Below are 20,980 nucleotides of genomic sequence, written 5' to 3' on the forward strand. Positions count from 1 at the left end.
ATCCATCAAACTCATCGACCCTTGCCCCTTATCTACATTCCAATCCCTCTATGATTTTACAGAGTATGCTCGGAGTGATCTCCTTTTACTGATACTATTCTAATGTTTATAGTGGTGGTATGGTATGTATGTTATGCTCCTTGAACTCGAACCAAATATGTGAAAAAAAAAAAAAGAAAAAAAAGAAAAAAAAAAGAAAAGAAAAGAAAATCAAAATCAAAACCTCCATCTCCCTTTCCATACGTGCCCGGCCTATCAAGAGGGTAACGAGCTATATAGCTAATATTCACCACCAATGGGGCCTCATATGGGTATTTCGCACGGATGCATCAACGCAAAAGAATATATACACAAAATATATAACTATATAATAAGCAAAAAAGGCAGCACCCCGGCCTTCGAAATTGCCTTGCCCGCACGCTTGGGAAGGTCTGCCTCTGATCTCTGCCTGGCTGATGTAGGTGCATCCCTTAGTTGGATATCCCATATGACATCGAGTTCCGGATAGTGTTTTTAAACGGTAATAAGGATAGAGTTAGTGCAAGTGGGTGGTCCTCTTTGCCTACCCCCTTACACAAGGCCTCGATATACTACACCTCTATACGCTTACTATAATGGCCGGAGGAGAGCAGTGAGAAAGAAAAAAGCATCACAGCGCGAGTATATTAATAAAATAGAGCATGATCTGAGAAAGTTGCATTTAGAGAAGAGAAAGAAAATAGCATATTTTAATGTTGTTAACCAAAGTCTGTTAACGCAAAACCTCCCGCCCGACACACATTGATTGGGAAATCAAGAAAAACATTATACAACGCTATTAGCGTTTTCTGTTCGCAGCACCAAAGACCCAACCAAAAAATCGATACGAAAAAGAAGAAGGGAAAATAGCACAAAGAATAGAAATACTCGCTATGTGAAACGCCGGAGTGCTCGAAAATTTAGGGGAAAAAAGACGCAAAAACAAATAACCATGAAAAGGTAAAAACAAGCCGCCTCTCCAGTCCGTAAAAGTAGAGTACAAAAGCGGTCTAACAATATGAGCAAAAGGGAGGGATGATCCTCTCACTCATATACCTCCCTGGACGAGGCCTGAACTCACAGGGATAGGTAAACAACAACAGTGACAAAAGCGGAGACAGTAAGCCACCCAAAATCAGTTAGCGCCATACACATGCAAATAAAAGAACTAAAGCCCAAAAAAATTATCATACAGGCTGGAAACAACAGTGGTATATTTCATGCAAAAAGAAACGAACATGCAGACATATATCCCATTAGGGGAAAAGCACAAGGCTGCCTCGCAGAAGAAAGAAAGGGAGAAGAAAAGGGAAAATTTAAAGAGTTGAAAACGATTATGATGGGTTTCTGTGGAAATGGAAAAATCGCTCCTCAAAACACTTTTCTCTCTTTCTCTCACTTTTTGGTTTCTCAACTTTTTTGTGTGTAGAAGGGGGATGACAAGATATCTGCCCGCCGGGTTTTCGCAATTTATTTCCTCGCGATTTGGAAAATAGAGTCTATACGTCTCAAATCTTATATCGTATTTCGTGCAACAAGATCACATATGTGGTTTCGATTTTGGATTTTAGATCGGCGTTCTCGGGGGGTCTCGGGGGGCGAAGGGAGGTAATGTAGGAGAGAGGAGTGGAAAGAAGACATCCAACGTGAAGAAAAATATCGATTCGTCCGATATTTAGCCCAACATTCGACCTCCAGTGGCGATGGCTTGGCTACTAGTTCTAGCAATGAGCGCGGGTCGAAGTGACCCAACTGGATCGTATTCTGTTCCCCCCCCTGTATGAGAATTGATATTCTTTTGTGAAGTGTCCCAGGATTCATCGCCAAGCACTGTCAGCCAGTTTGTTCCAACTTCTTGCTTCAACGCTTCGAGTCGTTGACGATAGGAGTCCCCGTTGGCGCTCCAGTCGAGATTTTGGACAGCAGGAAGTAAGTGGGGATTCTTGGCGGATTCGAAGGCAGGACTGCTTTGCGATTCTTTTGGGGGTGGGATAGTAGCAATAGTGGTCTTCTGAAGCGGCTTGGGGTCAGAGATTCTGCTGTATATCCTATTTGAGCTTGGAGATTGCTCTGCTGTAGCTGCGGGGTTCGTAGCTGGGTGTTCGAGGATAGGTTGCTGGAAAACAGAACCGACGGTTTCCACGCCGCCAGTCACCATGTTAAAAGAAGGATCATCGTTGGAGAGCTCGACAATTTTTCGTCTGTGGACTTTTTTCCGCCTACTAGAGCCTATCGCATATTCTGCTTGAACAGGAGCGGCAGATGCTGATGTATCTGCACGAATTGCAGCGACTGACGAGGCAACTGAAATATCTTGGGTTTTATCCGCAAGTTCGTTACCAGGTTCTGGACGTCGAATAACAGGAGCCCCTTCCGGTTCTGCGACACGAGTCACAAGTTGTTTCTTTTCCGAATATCCGGGGCCCGTAGTATCAATAGTAATATCCTCAGAGAATCCTGGAGTTTGTCTGAATAGGTTGAATATGGAAACCCTGTATCCCGAAAATGTTTTGGTGAAAGGATTCCCAGATACCCAAATTTCGCGTAGGTATGGGATACCAGTGAGCCGGGCGATTTCGGTGGGATCACTTAGTTCATTGTCTCGTAAATCAAGGCGCTCTAAAGACAATAACCGTTCGATTCCTGCGAGTGATCGGAGACGGTTTCCTCGAAGATTAAGCGCAGTGATGGCAGGCAACGGGTTCCTAGAAAGAGAATGGAGAGAGTCTATCATGCAGTGAGATAGGTTTAAAGATCTCAAAGCTGTCAAGGATGCAAGGCTGTCGGGGACTTCGGTGAAAAGGTTCCAGGACAAATCCAATGAATGGAGAGTATTGGCAACAGGAGCAAGACTGGAGACACTGACACTAGTCATCGAGTTGTCTGTCAAGCTGAGGTGGCGCAGGAACCGCCATTTGGATGGAGGAAGGATGCCAGCAGCCAATAAATTCGACATGCTTCCATTCCTCTGGTGGGAGGAAGCCTCGCTAGAATTGGAACTCCCAGACCCAGATCTGCGTATTTTGGAAGACGTTCCTCTGCGATGAGACTGGTGTCTTGAACTAGTGGGGCGTGTGGGTGAAATGCTTTCTGTTCGAGCATGTCTTCTCCCACCCTCAGAGAAACCCCTGACCATGGAGGCGCTGCCTTTTGGGCTGGAACTTGTGCTTAAACTGGGCTCAGCTACTGGAGAACCAGGTGCCGACATGGGTTTCGCCAGGTCTGGTTTATTGAATGTCTGGGGGTTGGAAGAAGCCCCGAGAACTGGAGATGATTGATATTTGGAGGATCTCCGTCTCCGTTTGTCAAGGTCATCCAGAACGATCCCGGTCAAGAGGTCCGTAGGGTCATCAATACTGGCACGTTTAAGAGTAAGGGATCTTAACTGTTCAGCTAGACGATCCCAGCCATAAAAGGAACGGAAATCTACATCGATAATCTCCAGGGCGCTGAGGTTTTTAAACGAATGGAGTGGGACAGCTGTGTCAAAGGGGAATTCCTCGTATCCACGAATAAGGCGAGCTCTGTGATCCGGGGCAAGTCTCAAACAGGGGATTTTAGTAAAGGCCGAATACAAATATTTTAGGTCATTTTCAATGGCTAGTTTGGCTTTTTCCGATTTGGAGACAGAGTCTTTGGATCCTAGGCCAAATGAGGACCAGAGCGAGCTCATACCGGACATGACACTACGCACACTGGATACAGAATGGATCGAGTCTCTGTCTCCCTTGGAGCGACGTGGTTTGCTTAAGAAAGACACATATGCAGACGAAGCCTCTGTATTGATGTTTTCCAAGCGGATGTTCATGGGCCCCACGGGAATGGATATGTCCTCAAACCGGGATAAAAGGTAGAAAAGATGATGGCTAGTCAGGGTGAGTTTTGCAGGTTTAATGTTGTGGGATGTGAAACTCAGTGTCCCCAAGGATAACGCAGCAGCTAGTGTAGAGGAAGTAGCGGAACGGGTGGAAGAGTCTGATGCTTTGGAGGGTTGACGCTTCATCTGCAAAGCGTTGGCGAGGGCCTTCTCATGAGTACGGACGAAGCTGGCCAGGTTCTAGCAAGCACGTTTAACAAGTTAGGCATGTAAATTAACCACTTGATGAGAGAACCCGCTGCAATAGAGGGTTTTGGCGAGAAATAGGGCACTTACTTTGATGAAGAGCTGGCCATCTTCAGTGTTGAGTTTCTCCATAATGACGAGGTCGCTGCCCAAGGAGTTCTGGGTCCAGTCTAAAGGAGAAAGCGGGACTTGTTCACTGACAGAACGAGACTATATATGGATGAGAGGACATTTTGAGCGCATCCAAGAAGATATAGGGCGTCGTGGTGGGAGGGTGGGCTGAGGAAGATGCGGATGTTGCGGTTGCGAGACGGAAAGGAGGGAGAAGGCTGCCACCAACACCGGAGATTGTTTTGATGACAACAGGAGGCTCAAAATGGATGCGCACACCACAACAGTGACTTTGAAGCTTGAGTGACTCAAAATGCCCGCACTTTCCAACAAGACACTCGGGGCAAGGGCTTAAAAGGAACGAGTCAAGAACGAGGATTCTCTTTAAGGAAAATCAAATTGACTGCACAGGAATATTACGAAGCCCGTGGCGAAGTGGTCAAAGGATCACGTCTTTTGGGTTCATGTGCACGGAGAGAACTGGGCGGGGGGGTGTTTTGGGTTTGGTCACCGGGACAGCCCCAAGGGAAAAAAGGCAAAAAAGAAGGCAGAAACTAGAGACGGACTGTGGAAAACAGATACCCGTCTCCGACAAGAGAAGAATGAAAATCCACAATACAATACAAATAATCCCAACACGATGCTGCTGGGCTTTGGGGGAAGCGGGAGAGAGAAAAGACCGATGAGGTTCGTCGACTCAATTGGCCAGTCAACAGAAGGGAAGAGGGAGAGAGGGAGAGGGAGAGAGGGAGAGGGAGAGGGAGAGGGATAAGTGTTGGTCCTAGCACGATTCCTCCAACCGAGTTGTCCGCTGTTCAAAAAGAGACAGGGTAAAGGGAAAACAAAAGAGCAGAAGAGAAGAGAAGGGAGAAAGGAGGAAGACGAGAGGAAGAGGACGAGGTGGGAAAGATAAAGAGGTGGGTGTGCGGGATAGGAACCACAGGGAGGAGGAAACTACCCAGAGCGGAAAACACTGAAAGGGATGATGGGCTGGTCAAGAGCTGATATTTCTTACTGTGTATTTCTCCATACTACGTACATAATTCACCTCGCCGCCGCCTCTGATTGGGGAGGGGCAGTCAGCCAAGGGCAAGCCTGCACCGTGCATGGGACCGGACTGCCAGACGAGGGATTTGTAGTGGATGCAACAGGCTGCATACGGGCATGATAGCGCCAGAGGACCGCCCCCTTCACACTAGCTGCTGCACGCTCCCAGTTAGTCTGCCTGCCCCGGTTTGCCCCTCGGAAACCCTTGCTTCCTCAAATCTGTTCCCAGGCCCATGCTTACTACTGTGTACAGACTGTTATTTAACGACTGGCACTCGGCCTCCCTCACCCAGCGCAGTGTTACGGCGCGGACTTTGCTATCTTCGGAGCCATTCTCGGAGGGGCCCTCGTAGGCTGGTTAAGCCTATCTTGGGAAGGAAACAGCGAGCTGGTGGGGCTTGCTTGGCCTGTCTTGTCTGCCCTCGGGCCTGCGCGTGTGGTTGGTGGCTGGCGAAATTAAGAGTTCTTAGGCTGGTAGTTGAACGCCGCTGATGTACCGCGAGGTACCCATCATTATTTGACGGAATTCTTCCCTTCATGTGGCACAAATCACCCACATTCACGCGGCCAACCACTAAGAAGGTTCACGATGCAGATGATCACTCCATGGATTCAACATTCACCCAATTGTTCCTCACTTCAACTCCCCCTCGTTCCCACATGGCCTAGGAATGACGATATATATCATACATATTTAATCACCTGGCTCATGGGAAGCCCTGGAATAACCCTACAATGTGTTGATCTGTTGGCCACCCTTCTGTTTCCTGTCGTCATCCTCATCAGAGTCATCACCCCCCCTCAAAATCATTAGATGTGGTGGTTATTGACTGCGTAAAGAGCTGGCGAAACGACGGCTCTTTATCCTGGTCAGACAGTTTCGTTATTTTCCCCTGGCGCCGGAACTGTATACGGGATTACCCAATTTGGTCAGTCTGGGAGTTTACTTACGGTCATTCCCAGACTACCAGTAACTTTTCCTGTGAAACGGGTTTCGCCAATTCAGAATAAACATGCTCTCTTCCCAGTGGTTGACATTAAAAAATATCAATCCAACTCAAAGAGAGAGAAACAAAACAGCGAAGCTTCGTTCGAAACTTGTCCCACAAAACCGAGGCCGTACGAGGGTTGAGGTGAAAATTAAAAAAAATTGGGAAGCTGTCCCGTCAGTTTGGTTTCTTTCTATTCATGAAAAAACCTAACTAGCCAGTCCAGCACACCCATTGAAACGAGACTTCCATGGGACAAGATCATCCTGCACTCCCTGCACACTACGCTCAGGTGAAATTGATACTACTAGTCGTGCCTAGGGCTACATGGTTCGGTCTTCGAAGTCATCGAGCTGGTGAGTGGTGACACCTACAATGATGATACGATTTGATAAGGTTAAAATTTTTATAATGGATCCATGCTCCTCAATCGTTCAGGGAATAGATAGTCCGTGAGAGAGTGGAGATTGCTGTTCATGATTTTCTTTTTCGGACTTCTGAGGACTATATTATTCTTGCCGAGTTGGTTTGTCTTCGCTTATCGGGTTCTTGCTTGAATCGGCTGGCAGATACAATATTCGTAATCCTGTTTTCCAACTGTTCGACCTAAAAAGGAAAAAGAAAAAATATATTATCCGATGGACGGGACGGACGTGAGCATGTTTGAGTTCACCAAAGCTCTGGAGAGAGCCCTTGTTGCGAGCGGCTGTGGGCCCGCTAACTCTAAGCGCGCCTACACTTCAACCCACCTTTTGATGACGTTATTGGGGTTGGTTTTGCGGCTCAATCCTTCCCATCCCCGCTTAATCAATCAATGATGTTCCGATAAGAGGAACATATCATCCCGCCGGGACAAGTGGCATGTCTCCAATAAGTTTCGGTCAGAACAGAGGCGCCAATAATTAAGTTAGGGTAGAAAAGACCCAACAGACCAATTTTACACAATATGGGTTCCGGAAAGAGAGACAGGAATTTGTCTTAACCACATAACTTTCAGCAGAAATTTGGAGTTACATGGAGGTACATGTACAAGGGCCTCAGTAACAGCTTTCATCGCTCTGAGAGGAGATTCAGGATACACTCAAAACTAGGCATGTAAGAAATCATACTGGTTGTTTCCAACCCGTGGTGGTTTGACATCGATTGATTAATCCTGCAATATTCAGCTTACCTCGCGCATTCAACACAAACCCGCCCTCAAACCACCAGTGGTCCCTCTTTTGGGTGTCACAAGGCTACTTTTATGCTGCGACGATGAAGGGACCGGTGGCGAAATACTGTTCCTCAAACGTCATTCGTCGGCGGTGGTTGCTATTCTCGCTAAGGCTAACATGAGGATAGCTAGGTATCGCCGACGTTGGAATAAAGAACCATGACATTGGTTCATTTGATTGGGAACACTCCCAAGAGCCAAATACACGGTAAATTTATTCCATCAAGTTTGACAAGAGACGAAGAGAGTTGCAATAGTAATACTTTACCTAGGTATGTTGTCCGGTTAATAATACCAGAAGCACTAATGTGATATCATGCCAGGAGATCGCTAATAAGCCGTCTACAAATTTTCGCAATTTTTTTCACGAGTCTCATGAATTATGCAACATGTCAGACAAGCCACAAGGCTAGGGCGCTTACACTGATTTAATTCGAGGCTGGGTAGCCAAAGCGCTCCCACTCACAGGCTGGTCGATCCCCGTAACTAGTGCATAAATTATCAGCACCTCATCGCCATATTGTGCCGCATAAATACATACAACCGGAATTGATTCACAACTAATCGCAGTGAGAAAGTCATGTTGCGCTAATTTTACGTGCAGAATAACACCCCCGTCTGATAATTATAATAATTATAATAATAATACACAATACTAAATTCCGGCCCTTGATTGAGTCTGACATTTCTGCATATGCGGGCGGAATAGATATGATCCGCTGCGAATGGCAGTCCCGGTTCCCTTGTCCTCTTGTTCTACCGTTTTACCCCATTTGTCAAGGCGCAGCTGCGTCCGAGGGCAAGGCTGCGTGTCAATAATCAGAACATTAATAATAGATTGAAAATGCAGTAAGCAGATATCAAAAGCTCCCTTCTTTATTTCTTCACCGCTATTGCTCCGCACGGCGGTGCTGGTCTTCCACTTGCTGCGATTTGATGACCACACCCATCAAATTGTGCCCCTCTCTAACACATCCGACCCTTGTCTCCATGGATGCGGGATATCCCTCCAACAAAGACAATATTATTTAAGCTTTTGGTGCACACTGACATCGGCTAACTATAATGAGCAGTGCGTAAACGAAGGCAACGAAGGGGGTCCGAAATCGCTGCTCACTTTCCAGTACCCACACCCACAATGTCTAATAATAATTGGACTCGTCAAGCTAGTCCGGCGGTTGCATTTTCACAAAATGTTGTGATTTTCCAGAAATCTGGATGATCCGACAGCCAAGGTATATAATATTAATTTAATCAGATAATCCGTTTTGCACGGCTCTGTTATTAGTGATATTGGTTGATCAGGCCGTGCCATACCTTGGGATGGCAGGAAGAAATAAAAATAAAAAGAAAAAAGAAAAAAGAAAAATTGAAGGAACGAGAAGGAAAGTTCTCAAAAGCCAAGATTGATAGTTAACTAAGTTAACTACCTAACTACCTTTTTGACTAGTGACAAACACACTCATGTGGATTATCAACAACCCAGTTCGCCAGAGCCACACACGGTTTCTGTTCCATGGCCTTATATCTTTCAAATCCCAGTTGGTTTCCGCTACCTCCAATAATTAATTAAATAATGGTTATCTCGCCACTTTAAATGATAGAGAAAGACGCCATAGACTCATCACCGTGCAATTTCTATCAAACTCTCCCAGGACAACTACTCCAAACCCGAGAAAATCCACCAGGGCCACCACACAACAATCGCAAACAACATGATCTCAAATAGTTAACCTATTGGCTAATTTATCTATTGTGGAGCCACGCCCATAAATAGCTTACAGCGCCAGGGAAGTTTCTTCGCCCTCTTGTTCATATATATCTACTACTCCGGTGTGGCTTATCTTCCGCCATTTTACTACACATGGCTTTGGTCCGTGCCATAGAACAGCGGGGAAGAATCAACAAGAAAAGGGCACAAGAAGGATTTTTCCTTTTGTTCCCCTTTTTCCTTCCCACCTTCTTCTCTTTTCACCAGAGCAGGAAACGTTTGGTCCTGAAATACGGAGAAAATACAGGATAATGCAACAGGGCTATATTCTGCGGTTACCGCGGCGCGCTAACCAATAGGTTGGTCACCCCTCATCCACACTCCCACACCCGAATTCCTTGCATTGTCCGTCGTGAGGGATCAAAACAGGGTCCTCTGATGATGTGACCGTGTGACATTTTCTTTTATGTATTTCCCTCCCACCAAGAAGGGAAAATATACAAAAGGAAGAAGCTAAAAGTAGGCCGAAAAAAGCGCTTCCACCGTTCAAACTAGATGAAATAAGCCCCACCCTAACCTTTTCAAGATTTTCGACACCAAATCCTGCGGTTCATCCTTGCTGATTTCTGCGCTATTGCTTAGTGCATACATCCACATCCACATGCACATACATATGTACTACTGCGCAGCAACCCGGCATTCGAATATCTTACCTCCTTGGTCGCGGGTTTCCTGTCGGCCCGCGTGGCCCGGAAATTAGCGCTAGCTCATCTGCCAATACGCCCCCCTGGGCAACTATAAAAGAACTTTCAAACCAGCACCTCCGCTCTCTGCACATAACGACATACCATTAACTCTGGGCAATAGTGGAACAAGCTATGAAGGGAGCTCGAGCCCTCCGAATCCTGCTATATACAGACAAACTGCCACTCAATTCATTGTACGGAGTAATGCAGCGCTGGTTGTTGAGAAGATCTAAGGTTGGATCGGGAATGTGTCTTGCAGGAACTTAAGGAGACAGCACGATTGTTGACCTAGGCATACTAGTGCTTCCAACATCCTCAGGAATATCACTAGCCTTCAAAATAATGAAGTAGTATGAACACATGAAATGGCATATCGTTCCACAACATGGCTCATCATTTGGTTTTTGACTCGTTCTCACGCCCAATTATCGATTTCCGGACACATGTTTGCTCAATATATCCAATTCCGAAAAATTTCAGACACGAAATTTATGTCCATCCCAATATATCTAGACGATTTCCCCCAATCATCCCACGTGACAGCCATGCCAACTTCCAAGGTTTGACCACACGCCATGCTTGAATAGTTGGTGAAATTAGAATCCTGGCGCTCCATCCTTTACTCACGTGGAAGAAGGAAAAATATAAAATTTGAGAGAACTGTAACATGTGTGCGTACGCATTCGCACAGTAAAACGTATCGGATTTTATGCAAGCAGTGGTTCAAACTGTTTTGCCTGAATGATCACGGTTGGAAATCCCTGACACCTTGGCTATTTTGGCCCCTGTTGCCTAATTTTTCCGAGAGGCCGCGACCCCCCCAGCTGCTGTGCTTAGCGTTGTCATCCTGCCTCTGTACATGATGCGCCCCTCTGGAAGTCTTCCCCGGCAATACTACAGCGTAGGTTGACGTTTTATCAGTCTTGGGAGTCTGAAATGCACTCCTTTCACCCCACCTACCCAAGATAGAGGCGAAGGGAGAGTCTTGTGTCCATTCACCTGGGCGTGGAATTTCGGATTGTGCGAAGCCTAACCGGTGTTAGTTTGTGGGAAGAGGAAGTCTGACTGGTATCTGCCCTGAGACTGTGGCTGGGATATCATGCTTATATTGGATTGAAGTAACCACCGAGCGAGCTGCCTTGGCACTTTCTAGTCAGGAGAGAAAATCGACGAAAAATAAAAATATGAAGACAAGGTACTGGTGAAGAAACTTCCCAATCATGAATTCAGGACTTTGTCATTTTCACTGGCAACGTTGCCCCAACCCCCCCTATCTTTGCCGATGATATTCGATTTTCCGCATTTTCATGCCCTTCTCCCCCGCTTCTCCTTCACTAGACTTGTGATGAGATGACCTGGGGGTCGTCTCCCCCCGGTCAACCAACCTTCTTCTCTAGTGTGGGGTCAATTTTCGTCCACCCACCCCGCTCAAAACGACAAGTGGTTGCTAGTTGGTTGATTGTGTTTCATTGCATGGAAATCATTGAGGCTAGTCACTAGTAACTAAGTGAGGAGGATGCAGCAGTAACTAATGCAAACCAGTTAACATTCCTTCTTCAGGAATCAGCACGGTGTGCTGCCCGGTGTGCGTTTGATGAGACTCCACTATTAACTAACGACGTTCAAAATCTCTCCAACGTTAGTCGGAGTTTAACTGGATTGAATCTTACTAAGTGTATATCCAGTTGAATATGATAAACAACCTACTTGATCTACCCCACATCATTCTTTGAATTCCGTGCTTTTGGCAGCTGGATGATCAGCTCTCAGAAACAACTTTCCGGTGGCATTGTGTGATATGGAAGTCTTTAAGGAATAGGGCAAAAGTTTGAATCTCGAATACATGGCCATTTCGTCTATCGCCGTTTCTGACTACCTACGGAGTACTTTATCGTTGAGATGGGGCCAACATTAGGGTTGGAGGGGTTGGCGTTAATCCTTGAACTTCGGAGAAAACATTTTGCCCCATCGCGAACTTCACCCTCTTTGACCTTGGCCCCCACGGGGAAGCAGATGCCAAGCCGACCCGTGTGTTAAAGGCTGACCACGCTTCGCACTCGAATTGCAGTCAGATTTTGTTGGAATGGTGGGGGGGGGGGGGGGGGGGGGTATGGGGGTATGCGAATGGCATGGATAGAGTGGTGGAAATATATTTATGGTTATTGGCGGCAGGGTAGTTAGCCTCTAAAAGCGTCACGGCGAGAGGTTGTTGGCTAATCCTATGATTCATCGTGAGATTAAATTGATTGACATTGCCTTAGCCGGTAGTAAGGGTTTTGTTCATCATTTTAGCTCGTCGTTGGTAGTAAGTTATCGCGGATATTCGTCATGTGAGAATATCACCTTCGATCAGGACTATTGTGATAGGCCAAGTAATATATAGTTATGACGGTCACCATCCGACCTGAACCAAAGCTCTCCTTCACCTATCGCTTTGCGGCCTTCTAAGGCTATCTCTCAGAGATATTATGGACCAATTTATCGAAAAGTTTGCGGCTTCCCATTGATTAACGGTGAGCACTAAGCCCCATAAAATCTAAACCTGCGGGTATGAAAATATCGAAAACTTGTGCGAATCATGACGCTATCCCCGGATCACAAGTGTATCTCAACTGCGCGATGACGTCGCAAGCATATCTGTCAATGTCCCAATTGAGCAATTTGGCCATCTGGTATTTCGTATTAGGTAAAACCGGAGTGAATGCGGGCACATATATCGTTATTAAACATCTGCGGTTGGCAATATCCTCTTTCCATTGTGCGACACTCTTTTTCATCGGTAACTTAGCAAACAAACGGACGTTACCTAGTAGAGTAGTGGATAAATACTATGCTTCCAATACTTGGGGCCTCAGCATACAATGGACCCGCAAGTACTAATTTTAAAAATTGTGAACTTGGATGAAAAGGAGTAAATATGCTTTTGGCACCGAACATTGTTGGACTGAATATAGGTGGCGCAAGGCTTAGCTGAGCTGTAGTTAGACTTTTCTCGCCGTCTGTCTTTTTATTCTTATTATTCGCTTCCATAGGGTATGATCATTTCTTCTCAAATGCATGTATCAAAAATGCAAGTATGCAGGCTCTGCCTCTCATATTTTGAAGGATGGTGATCTGGGAAGCTCGCAGGACAGGGACCTAGGTGGCTGGCTGTGTCCTCTGTCCCGATTTGAAAAATATTCCAGGCCGCACTTTATCCTCCCTTCATCTGTATTTTCTTTTTCTTTTCCTTCTTATAGTTTTTAAAGCTTTGCAATCAGCATTCATTTGTGATTGTAGTCCTTCTCTCATTTTTGACGCGACAGATATCTATTTCGCTGACATCATTGGCACGGAATACCCTGTGGAAAGCTAGCCACGGGCAGGTTAAACCTGCGACAGCGGAGCTTTGTTCACCGTCTTTTTATATCTTTGCCTGCATCTGCTCCCCGTTCATGTCGATAACTGAGTTTGATGTGTCACAGCTGTATATCAATGAATGTAGTGGACAGACCAGTGGCGACGACATCCTGAAATCGGTCAAATATGTAACATCTCTCTCGCCCAGGTTATGTATACGCAGCGTAAAGTATGAGCGGCTTTAATAGTTTCCTGTTGCAATTCGGTTTATACCACCTGTAATGGGATGCTCACAGCTAATAAGCTTCAACGAAGGGATTATAGGCCCATATTAACATTGGGGGGGATATGACAGAGGTCTCGGCCTTGATAATAAAGTTTCATAGAGCGGTAATAAACATTCGGGCTGCAGGCATGTCACGTGAGATAGGTGGCTGAAATATGAAATGACGCTGAGCATACTCCGTTATGACTTGACGTGGCTGTGCACTTCAACCTCGATTTTGAGAAGCTATCAGCAGTTTTTGACGTTACGTTAGACCTGCAAAAATGGATTGATTCCATTTTGAGAAATAAATTTTGGATCGAGTGTACGTGCGAAAAAGGGATGGGTTCATCGCAGGAGGATGAGGAGACCTATGGGCTTCCCGACTTCAACAAGAGGTTCATCAAGGACGAGGAGCTCGAGCACTTCGAGAACGCCCTCAGCGCGCCGGAAGCTGCACCTCTCGTTGCGATTAATGACTGGCGCCCCATACATCAGAGAGTGCGGAAACCAGGACAGCGTCGCAAGGCCAACAGAACAGTTGACGAAACGAGGGAAGGGTATTTGTATACAATCCTAAAATGGCCCTTGCTTTCGCTCGCCTTGGGTTGGATTTCGGTTCTCAGCGTTCTCTACATTCTCACTCGGCTATATATTTACCTCTACGAGCATTTAATCACTTGGAGAGGAAAGAGGCAAACGTTGAGAAGGCAGATGAGAACTACAAGAAACTATGGCGAATGGAAGGAGGCAGCCAAGAAGCTGGACTCCTATTTGGGGAATGACAAATGGAAAGACGTGAACGAGTATGCATATTACGACCATGGAACCGTCAGTAGGGTCAAAAGCCAGCTGGAGGCGCTAAGGGCCAAGGTGGAACAATCGCAAACAAAGGGCGATGATTCTGTAAAGCTCGGCCCGTTGCTGGAAGACCTCCGTGTGTTGCTGGAAGGATGTGTCAAGCATAATTTCGCCGGTGTTGAGAACCCACGTCTGTACAGCGAGACATATTTTGGAACCAAGCACCTAGTTCAACAATTCATCGACGAAGTACATGCCTCGTTGCAGCTCATCCTTAGAACCAAAGATATCCCTCAGGAGACGAAGGAAGCTTTTTTCAAGCACCTGGAGACTAACTATGGTCGCACGGCGTTGTGTCTTTCTGGAGGAGCTACATTCTCATACTATCATTTTGGGGTCGCCAAAGCTCTCCTTGATAATGGTGTGCTCCCTGATATTATTTCGGGGACTTCTGGAGGTGCCCTTGTAGCCGCGCTGGTAGCAACTAGGACCGATGAGGAGCTTAAAAAGTTACTTGTACCAGAGCTGGCCTATAAGATTAAGGCCTGCGAAGACCCGTTACAAGTTTGGATACGGCGATGGTGGCGAACGGGAGCTAGGTTTGACACGCTCGACTGGGCTGAAAAATGCAGCTGGTTCTGCAGAGGCTCTACTACATTCTTGGAGGCGTATCAGCGCACCGGACGGATTTTAAACGTCTCATGCGTTCCGTCGGATCCTCACTCTCCTACAATTCTGGCAAACTATCTCACATCGCCCCATTGTGTCATATGGAGCGCAGTCATTGCCTCCGCAGCTGTTCCCGGTATACTAAATCCTGTCGTGCTGATGATGAAGAAGCCTGATGGAACGCTCGCCCCCTATTCCTTTGGCCATAAATGGAAAGACGGTAGTCTCCGGACTGACATACCGCTGAAGGCATTGGATATACATTTCAATGCCAACTTTCCTATCGTGTCTCAAGTAAGTATTTAATTTGCCCTTGGTGCCATGCTAGAATGCTGGGACTAATTCATTCTAGGTTAATCCCCACATAAGTTTATTCTTTTTCAGTTCCAGGGGGAGCGTTGGCCGTCCTGTCACACATCGTAAAGGCCGTGGTTGGCGCGGGGGTTTCCTAGGATCGGCCACAGAACAATACATTAAATTGGACCTCAACAAATGGCTCAAAGTCCTCAGACATCTCGAACTTCTTCCTCGGCCACTGGGTCAGGACTGGAGTGAAATATGGCTGCAACGGTTCAGCGGAATTGTTACTATTTGGCCAAAAACTAGTCTCTCTGATCTATATTACATCCTGACTGACCCTACCCCGGATCGATTATCGCACATGATACAAGAAGGCCAACATAGCACCTTCCCGAAGATACAATTTATCAAGAACAGGATGAAGCTCGAGAAGGTAATCTCCGAGGCGCTGAAGCGCGATGGTCGTGCTTTTGCTCGCCATATTAATACGCCTTTGCCACCTGAAATTGACGCATCCGCCAACGACGGTGAATTGGACCAACAGGTTGGTAGCTATTTGCAGGAAGACTTGGATAAGTGGCAGGATGGGTATGGCGGCACAGGCAATGCACGAGTTCCAGAGTCAGATAATAGACCGCATCTAAAACGTCGCAGCAGCGTTCTTGAAGAGATTCGACGGCAGTCAGCTGTTTTTTTCGATGACCTTGACGAGGCTGGGCCGAGTGAGGATTGAACAGCTGCTAAGAAGTCAAGAAAGAGGGATGAGAGTTGGATGATTGATTTTTTACATCCTGTGGGACTGTCTGAATTTTTTTTTTTTTTTTTTTTCCCCAATGTCAGCAAGCTGGGCCAATTTGGAGAGCGATTCTAATGTCACAGTAGGTGTCGAATGTCTGGCATATACGCTTGATGCGGGATTGGACATTGATATTTAGCATACCTGTGCAGTCCGTTTTTGAGTATATCTATATACCCCACAAGTCTTCAGGCTATTTTGTTAACGAGTTAGAAGAGTAAGTCAAGAACAACTTATTCCATCGTGGCGTCATATATTCTGGCGCGTGAGATTCGTGTACCATATCATACAATGAGATGCTATATTCAAATGACAAGCCACCTATCGGTAATCTCCTTCGCCAGTTTTGTTTCGCCGTTGAATGAATAGAGGCATTGCAAAGCAAAGGAAGCTTCACGAGTAAAATCTTCCACCCAGACGCGCTCATCTGGACGCCCGCCGCCACCAACAACCGCCGGCATATTTTTCCGCTTCTTAAATTTCTCTCGCTCAGCCTCTATCTCCCCACTGAGCGCAAGACATCGCTGATAACCCTGTACAGCCAGATGCGTCAGACCCAGCATCTGCCAGACCCGCGCGAAATTGAATTCCACCTCCTGCCGCTCTTGTGGAATTGGGCTTGTTTCTCTCACACGTCGGTATTCTTGCATGAACGAGAGTCCTTGCATGATGAGATAGTGTCGGTTGTCAGATTGTCGCTTGAGAGAGTGGTGGATGTAACTCAGGCCGATAGATAAGAGTACGACGGGGTTTTCTGGTGCTAGCGCATATGCGCGGAAAAAGTAGTTGAGCGCGTTTGTGAAACTTGTCCCGGCGTAGAGTATATGTCCGTATAGCACTAGGAGTGGGACATCCATATCCTCTGCAGGAATGGGTTGACCAGATTCGTCTTTGGTGGTAAGAGTGGCACGCTCTTGGAAAACAGAAGCTCGGGTGCGGCGGGCTTGGGTAGGCCGCAGGGGGTCATCCGGGAGAGTATAGTCAATCGCTTTTATTTGGCGCAGCATGAATTTCATGCTGGGGGACGAATGAAAGAGGGATTTTCGCGGGTCACCACAAAGTCGGCTAAGTGTTGCGAACAGGCGGTATGTGTCAGTTACGAATTGGTACTCTTTCATGAACCAGCGGGAGATGTTGGAGAGCGTTTCTTCGTCCTTGAGCCGGAGCGCGCAAGCTGTTACTGGCAGTTAGAGTCATACGACATAAAGTTTGAGGGCCGAAAGTAATCTACGTACTGAACCAGCAGGTGTAAATTTGGAATTTGTTGTGTTTGGAATGATACCAAACGCTAGCATCGGCTGCAGCAGAGAGGGTGTCGTAGACTTCTTCTGATTGGCCTTGCCCTGAAAGGACAAGAGCATACTCCAGAAATATATCCAACCACTGATCGAATGATATAGAGTGATAATCATTTGGGATCGTCGCAGGATCAATTTCGGGGGTTCCTAGATCTCTAGTCAATGGTATTTCAGCAATATCAAACGATGGTAATGCTCACCTAATGTGGCTTGAAGCCGTCCAGCCATTTCCTCTACTTCATCCATGATGGTTGTTGATTTCAGGCGTCCAGCTTTCCGTTGGGCTTCTCTAGAATATCCCAGAAACATCATATGTCTTTGCATGGGGAAAAAGACGCGATTTGACCGAAAATCCCGCAACAGAGCATCCGCGATATCCAACCAATCCTCGGTCGCATCCTCATGGCCTTCTCTCATTGCTGCTTCAAGATCTAACAATTTAGAGTACAAATACCTTATATGGTCGGTGCTGACATACTCTTCTTTTGCTTGCCTCCGTTTCTTAGAAAGGGGTACAGTAGAAGTCATAAGTCCACCAGACACACTGGGAGAAGGGGTGGGAGATCTCCAGCCTTCGTTTTCTGCCCCAATCGGGCCCTCATACGTTGCCATCACAGCCCCCCCAGATTCCGTTGAGCGAAACTCTCTCGCAAGCTGTAGAGCTCTGGAACCAAACCTTCGCCTTCGCCTTGGCATCGACTCCTGCCTTCCTAATTCAATCGCTTCGTTGACATATTTCAAAGCTTGTTCAATCAATCCTAAGTTTTCGTAAAATTTTGCTAATTTGGCACGGGCTTCAATATCGTTTTCATCATATTCAACCACTGTTAAGTAACAGTTCTCGGCTGCTTCATCATTTTCGCAGGCGATATAACATTCGGCCATGGACATAAAAAGACTAGTATCTGCGTATTCACGGGTCCTCTGAAGTGGCACGTAAAACTGTAGTGCATCTTGATATAATTTAGCATCTTTTAGCGCATCTCCCACCTCCCTAAACAGATCACCGAAATCATAGAGCAGAGCGCCTTCCGAGGAGTCATCCGGGTTTAGCCACGAAAAATGAGACTAATTGGCAATTAGCTTCGCTACTCGAGAAAACGACTAAATAGGAGCACTTACCAACGCCTCTTCTCTATACTGGAGGCCCAATTTTAACCTATATATCCCAAGTTTCACGCGAAGCTCCAAGGGTAGACCCGCCCCGTAAACCTCGATGGGATATTGATTTGGGACAAAGAATGTGATGTCTGCTCGACGAGGGGAGTCTTCGGCATCAAACTCCCGGTCGTCTTCAACAATATTGTCCCACTCCGCATCTTCTTTCCGGCCCAGCAGCCACCTAGAAAGTGATTTTAACATAAATATTCCTTGTTCATAGTCGTTCAGATAGCCAAAAAATTCAACGTAAATGTTCACATCGGACCAGGTAAAGTCGGTGGCTTCCTCCAAACTTAGGGACATGTAATATGCGATGCTTTCGTCGTATCGACTTTTTGCTTTATCGACTTCGTTGAGATCAATATATGTCTCCGCGAGAAGACGGAGCGCTGTTGTATTGTGCGGTAGATCCTTTAGTAATCTTTCATACTCCTGAGCAGCCTTCCCATTATGACCCAATTCGCGGTATACCGCAGCTCTTTCAAATCGGATATCGTAATTTTTTTGATCGATCTCAATGACACGGCTATAACAGTAGATTACATCTTGTAATGCTGATGTCCGATCTTCCCCCGCTCTTTCTAAGATCAATTTCGCAACTTTCATCCAGACGGACGGATCTTTTGGTCGCGTATGTGCGCCACTGAATAGTGCAGCAAGAGCCTTATCCTCTTGGCCTTGCGCAAGAAATATTTCCGATAAGAGAGAATGGGCAGCAAACATTTCAGGATTTATCTGAATGGCCTGCTTCACAAGAACGGTGGCTCTCTCATAGTCGGCATCAATAAACGCCGATGTTGCCTCAGAGTGTAAATTTTTGAACTCCAAGCTGGGTTCTAACGGCTTCCTGGGGCCTCTTTTGATGCCTTTCCCACCTCGTGCACCGAAATTATATGGCCTGCCAATAGATTGGCGGCCCCTTCTTCCCCTACGGCCATACAACCCCAAGTCGGGGTCGACATCTTCCCCGAAATGATCGGGTTCTTCAAGGCTTTCAGATTCACTCCTACCAGATCAAGTTAGTTTAACATATAACTGTGCAAGGGTTTTCAACATGTATCTATCATCTTACAGGCTTTGTTCAGAAATATGAAAGTCTGGATTGTCCGTGGGCGGCTCTAGTTCACTTGAATACCTCTGGTGTCTCCTTCTGCTGAAATAATCATGGCCTCCATGTCCGTAAGGTGTATCGCTAGCAGAAGGTTCGGATTCACTCCCCGAAACCATGTCAACATCTTCAGCCCCAGCCACGGCGTACTGCATATTTGGTGGCAGCGCTTGTGGAGAACTGGAGGAGATATCGGGATGGGTGCTATGATATCGATGCTGCTCAGTTGTATTATTACTCTGGGTACCCTCCATCACTAATACTTTAAGCTATTCTGGGATATTCAGTATCGTGTCTTATCATCCTCCTTAGAAGGATGACCATGCTACTCCTGAGAAGAGTTCAGTAGGAGCGGAGCAGTAACAAACGGAGAACTGAGATAATAGGGCAGCTAAGGGGCATAACCCCGGGCACTAGATAAAAAAGGAAGTTAAATCTCTGATGGACGTGAATAGCGTTAGCTCTTATACATGTTACTCCGTACAAGTGCAAGAGTCGAGCGGAACCTGATGAAGTCCGCGCCTGTTTCGGAAGCTCACCGATCACGTTACCGCGCCAGACTTCCAAGGAATTTCTTAGCTCCGCGCCAGCACGCAAAGGTGAGAGAGGCTGCGAGGCCACAATTTTATACGCTGTATAACTAACTATGTATATTTTTATTTGCGGAGCGAAGCGAAGCAATATGTTAGGTGCTTTCAAAACCTGATTAGAAGAGAAGGTGCGATCTTGCAGGCCCCCTACCACTCTCTTCCACCCCGTATCACCTCTATCACCATCATCAGATTAATCAGAGCCATACAGAACTGCAGAGCCAGCTGTTCAATCCCATCTGAATTCAAAGGGGTCAACATGACATCACATGAGATCATGTTACAGAGAATTTAGCAGTGCATGCCATGAATCACAGAGATCAAAAATAAATATAGAGAAAAGTATAAGGAATGTAAATACTGTAGAGAATGTATGAAAAGAGCAGAATGAAAAAACGAATGAAGATTTGAAGATTGATCTGAGCTGTATGAGTCAGAGCATTCAAATATTTTTGATGGGGTGCACATGGAAAAGTTGGTTTTTCTATAATAAATAGATAGAAGAGATAGAGAGATAATAAATGAATGGAGGCTGTTCAAATGCACTGAGAGGATGAGAATTCCCACGCACTGAGCAGCAGTGCATGAAATGAGTATATTAATGAATGTAGAGAAGAGTACTCCGTATAAAGAATGTAAATACAGTAGAGAACATCTGTAAAGGAAAGAATGAAGATTAATAGAGTCTTACAGCCACACATTACAGGGCATTTTGCTCAGAAAAGTTGGTTTTTCTATAATATATAGAGAGATAT

General features: G+C 46.2%; 3 protein-coding genes across 7 annotated transcripts; 1 reads left to right on the plus strand and 2 right to left on the minus strand.

Moving 5' to 3' along the window:
* Nucleotides 1-219: 219 nt before the first annotated feature.
* BDCG_01440 (leucine Rich Repeat domain-containing protein) lies at nt 220-6,809 on the minus strand. Its single transcript, XM_045416944.1, has 2 exons — nt 4,172-6,809; nt 220-4,075 (listed from the first exon to the last, which is right to left on the minus strand). Exons 1-2 carry the CDS (start codon nt 4,211-4,213, stop codon nt 1,694-1,696), a joined length of 2,424 nt encoding a protein of 807 aa, XP_045273895.1. The 5' UTR covers nt 4,214-6,809; the 3' UTR covers nt 220-1,693.
* Nucleotides 4,466-16,088, plus strand: BDCG_01441 (patatin-like phospholipase domain-containing protein). Of its 3 annotated transcripts, none has more exons than XM_045416945.1 (4): nt 4,466-5,407; nt 5,493-9,511; nt 9,687-15,266; nt 15,325-16,088. In XM_045416945.1, the coding sequence occupies exons 3-4, from the start codon at nt 13,845-13,847 to the stop codon at nt 16,003-16,005; spliced, it is 2,103 nt and encodes a 700-aa protein (XP_045273896.1). In that variant the 5' UTR covers nt 4,466-5,407; nt 5,493-9,511; nt 9,687-13,844; the 3' UTR covers nt 16,006-16,088. The 3 variants fall into 3 exon arrangements, with proteins under 3 accessions (XP_045273896.1, XP_045279589.1, XP_045279588.1); XM_045416947.1 differs by lacking the exons at nt 4,466-5,407; nt 5,493-9,511 and adding an exon at nt 9,648-9,671 and having other exon boundaries at nt 9,795-11,483; nt 11,584-15,266; nt 15,325-16,087; XM_045416946.1 differs by lacking the exons at nt 4,466-5,407; nt 5,493-9,511 and adding an exon at nt 9,648-9,671 and having other exon boundaries at nt 9,739-15,266; nt 15,325-16,087.
* On the minus strand, nt 8,744-20,963 carry BDCG_01442. Of its 3 annotated transcripts, none has more exons than XM_045416950.1 (6): nt 19,600-20,963; nt 18,489-19,533; nt 17,567-18,434; nt 17,304-17,513; nt 11,606-17,242; nt 8,744-11,510 (listed from the first exon to the last, which is right to left on the minus strand). In XM_045416950.1, exons 1-5 carry the CDS (start codon nt 19,887-19,889, stop codon nt 16,374-16,376), a joined length of 3,282 nt encoding a protein of 1,093 aa, XP_045279592.1. In that variant the 5' UTR covers nt 19,890-20,963; the 3' UTR covers nt 8,744-11,510; nt 11,606-16,373. The 3 variants fall into 3 exon arrangements, with proteins under 3 accessions (XP_045279592.1, XP_045279591.1, XP_045279590.1); XM_045416949.1 differs by having other exon boundaries at nt 8,744-11,527; nt 19,600-20,961; XM_045416948.1 differs by having other exon boundaries at nt 8,744-17,242; nt 19,600-20,961.
* Between the last annotated feature and the right edge of the window lie 17 nt (nt 20,964-20,980).

Source organism: Blastomyces dermatitidis (assembly GCF_000003525.1).
Source record: "Blastomyces dermatitidis ER-3 genomic scaffold supercont1.2, whole genome shotgun sequence".
NCBI classification, from domain to species: domain Eukaryota; kingdom Fungi; phylum Ascomycota; class Eurotiomycetes; order Onygenales; family Ajellomycetaceae; genus Blastomyces; species Blastomyces dermatitidis.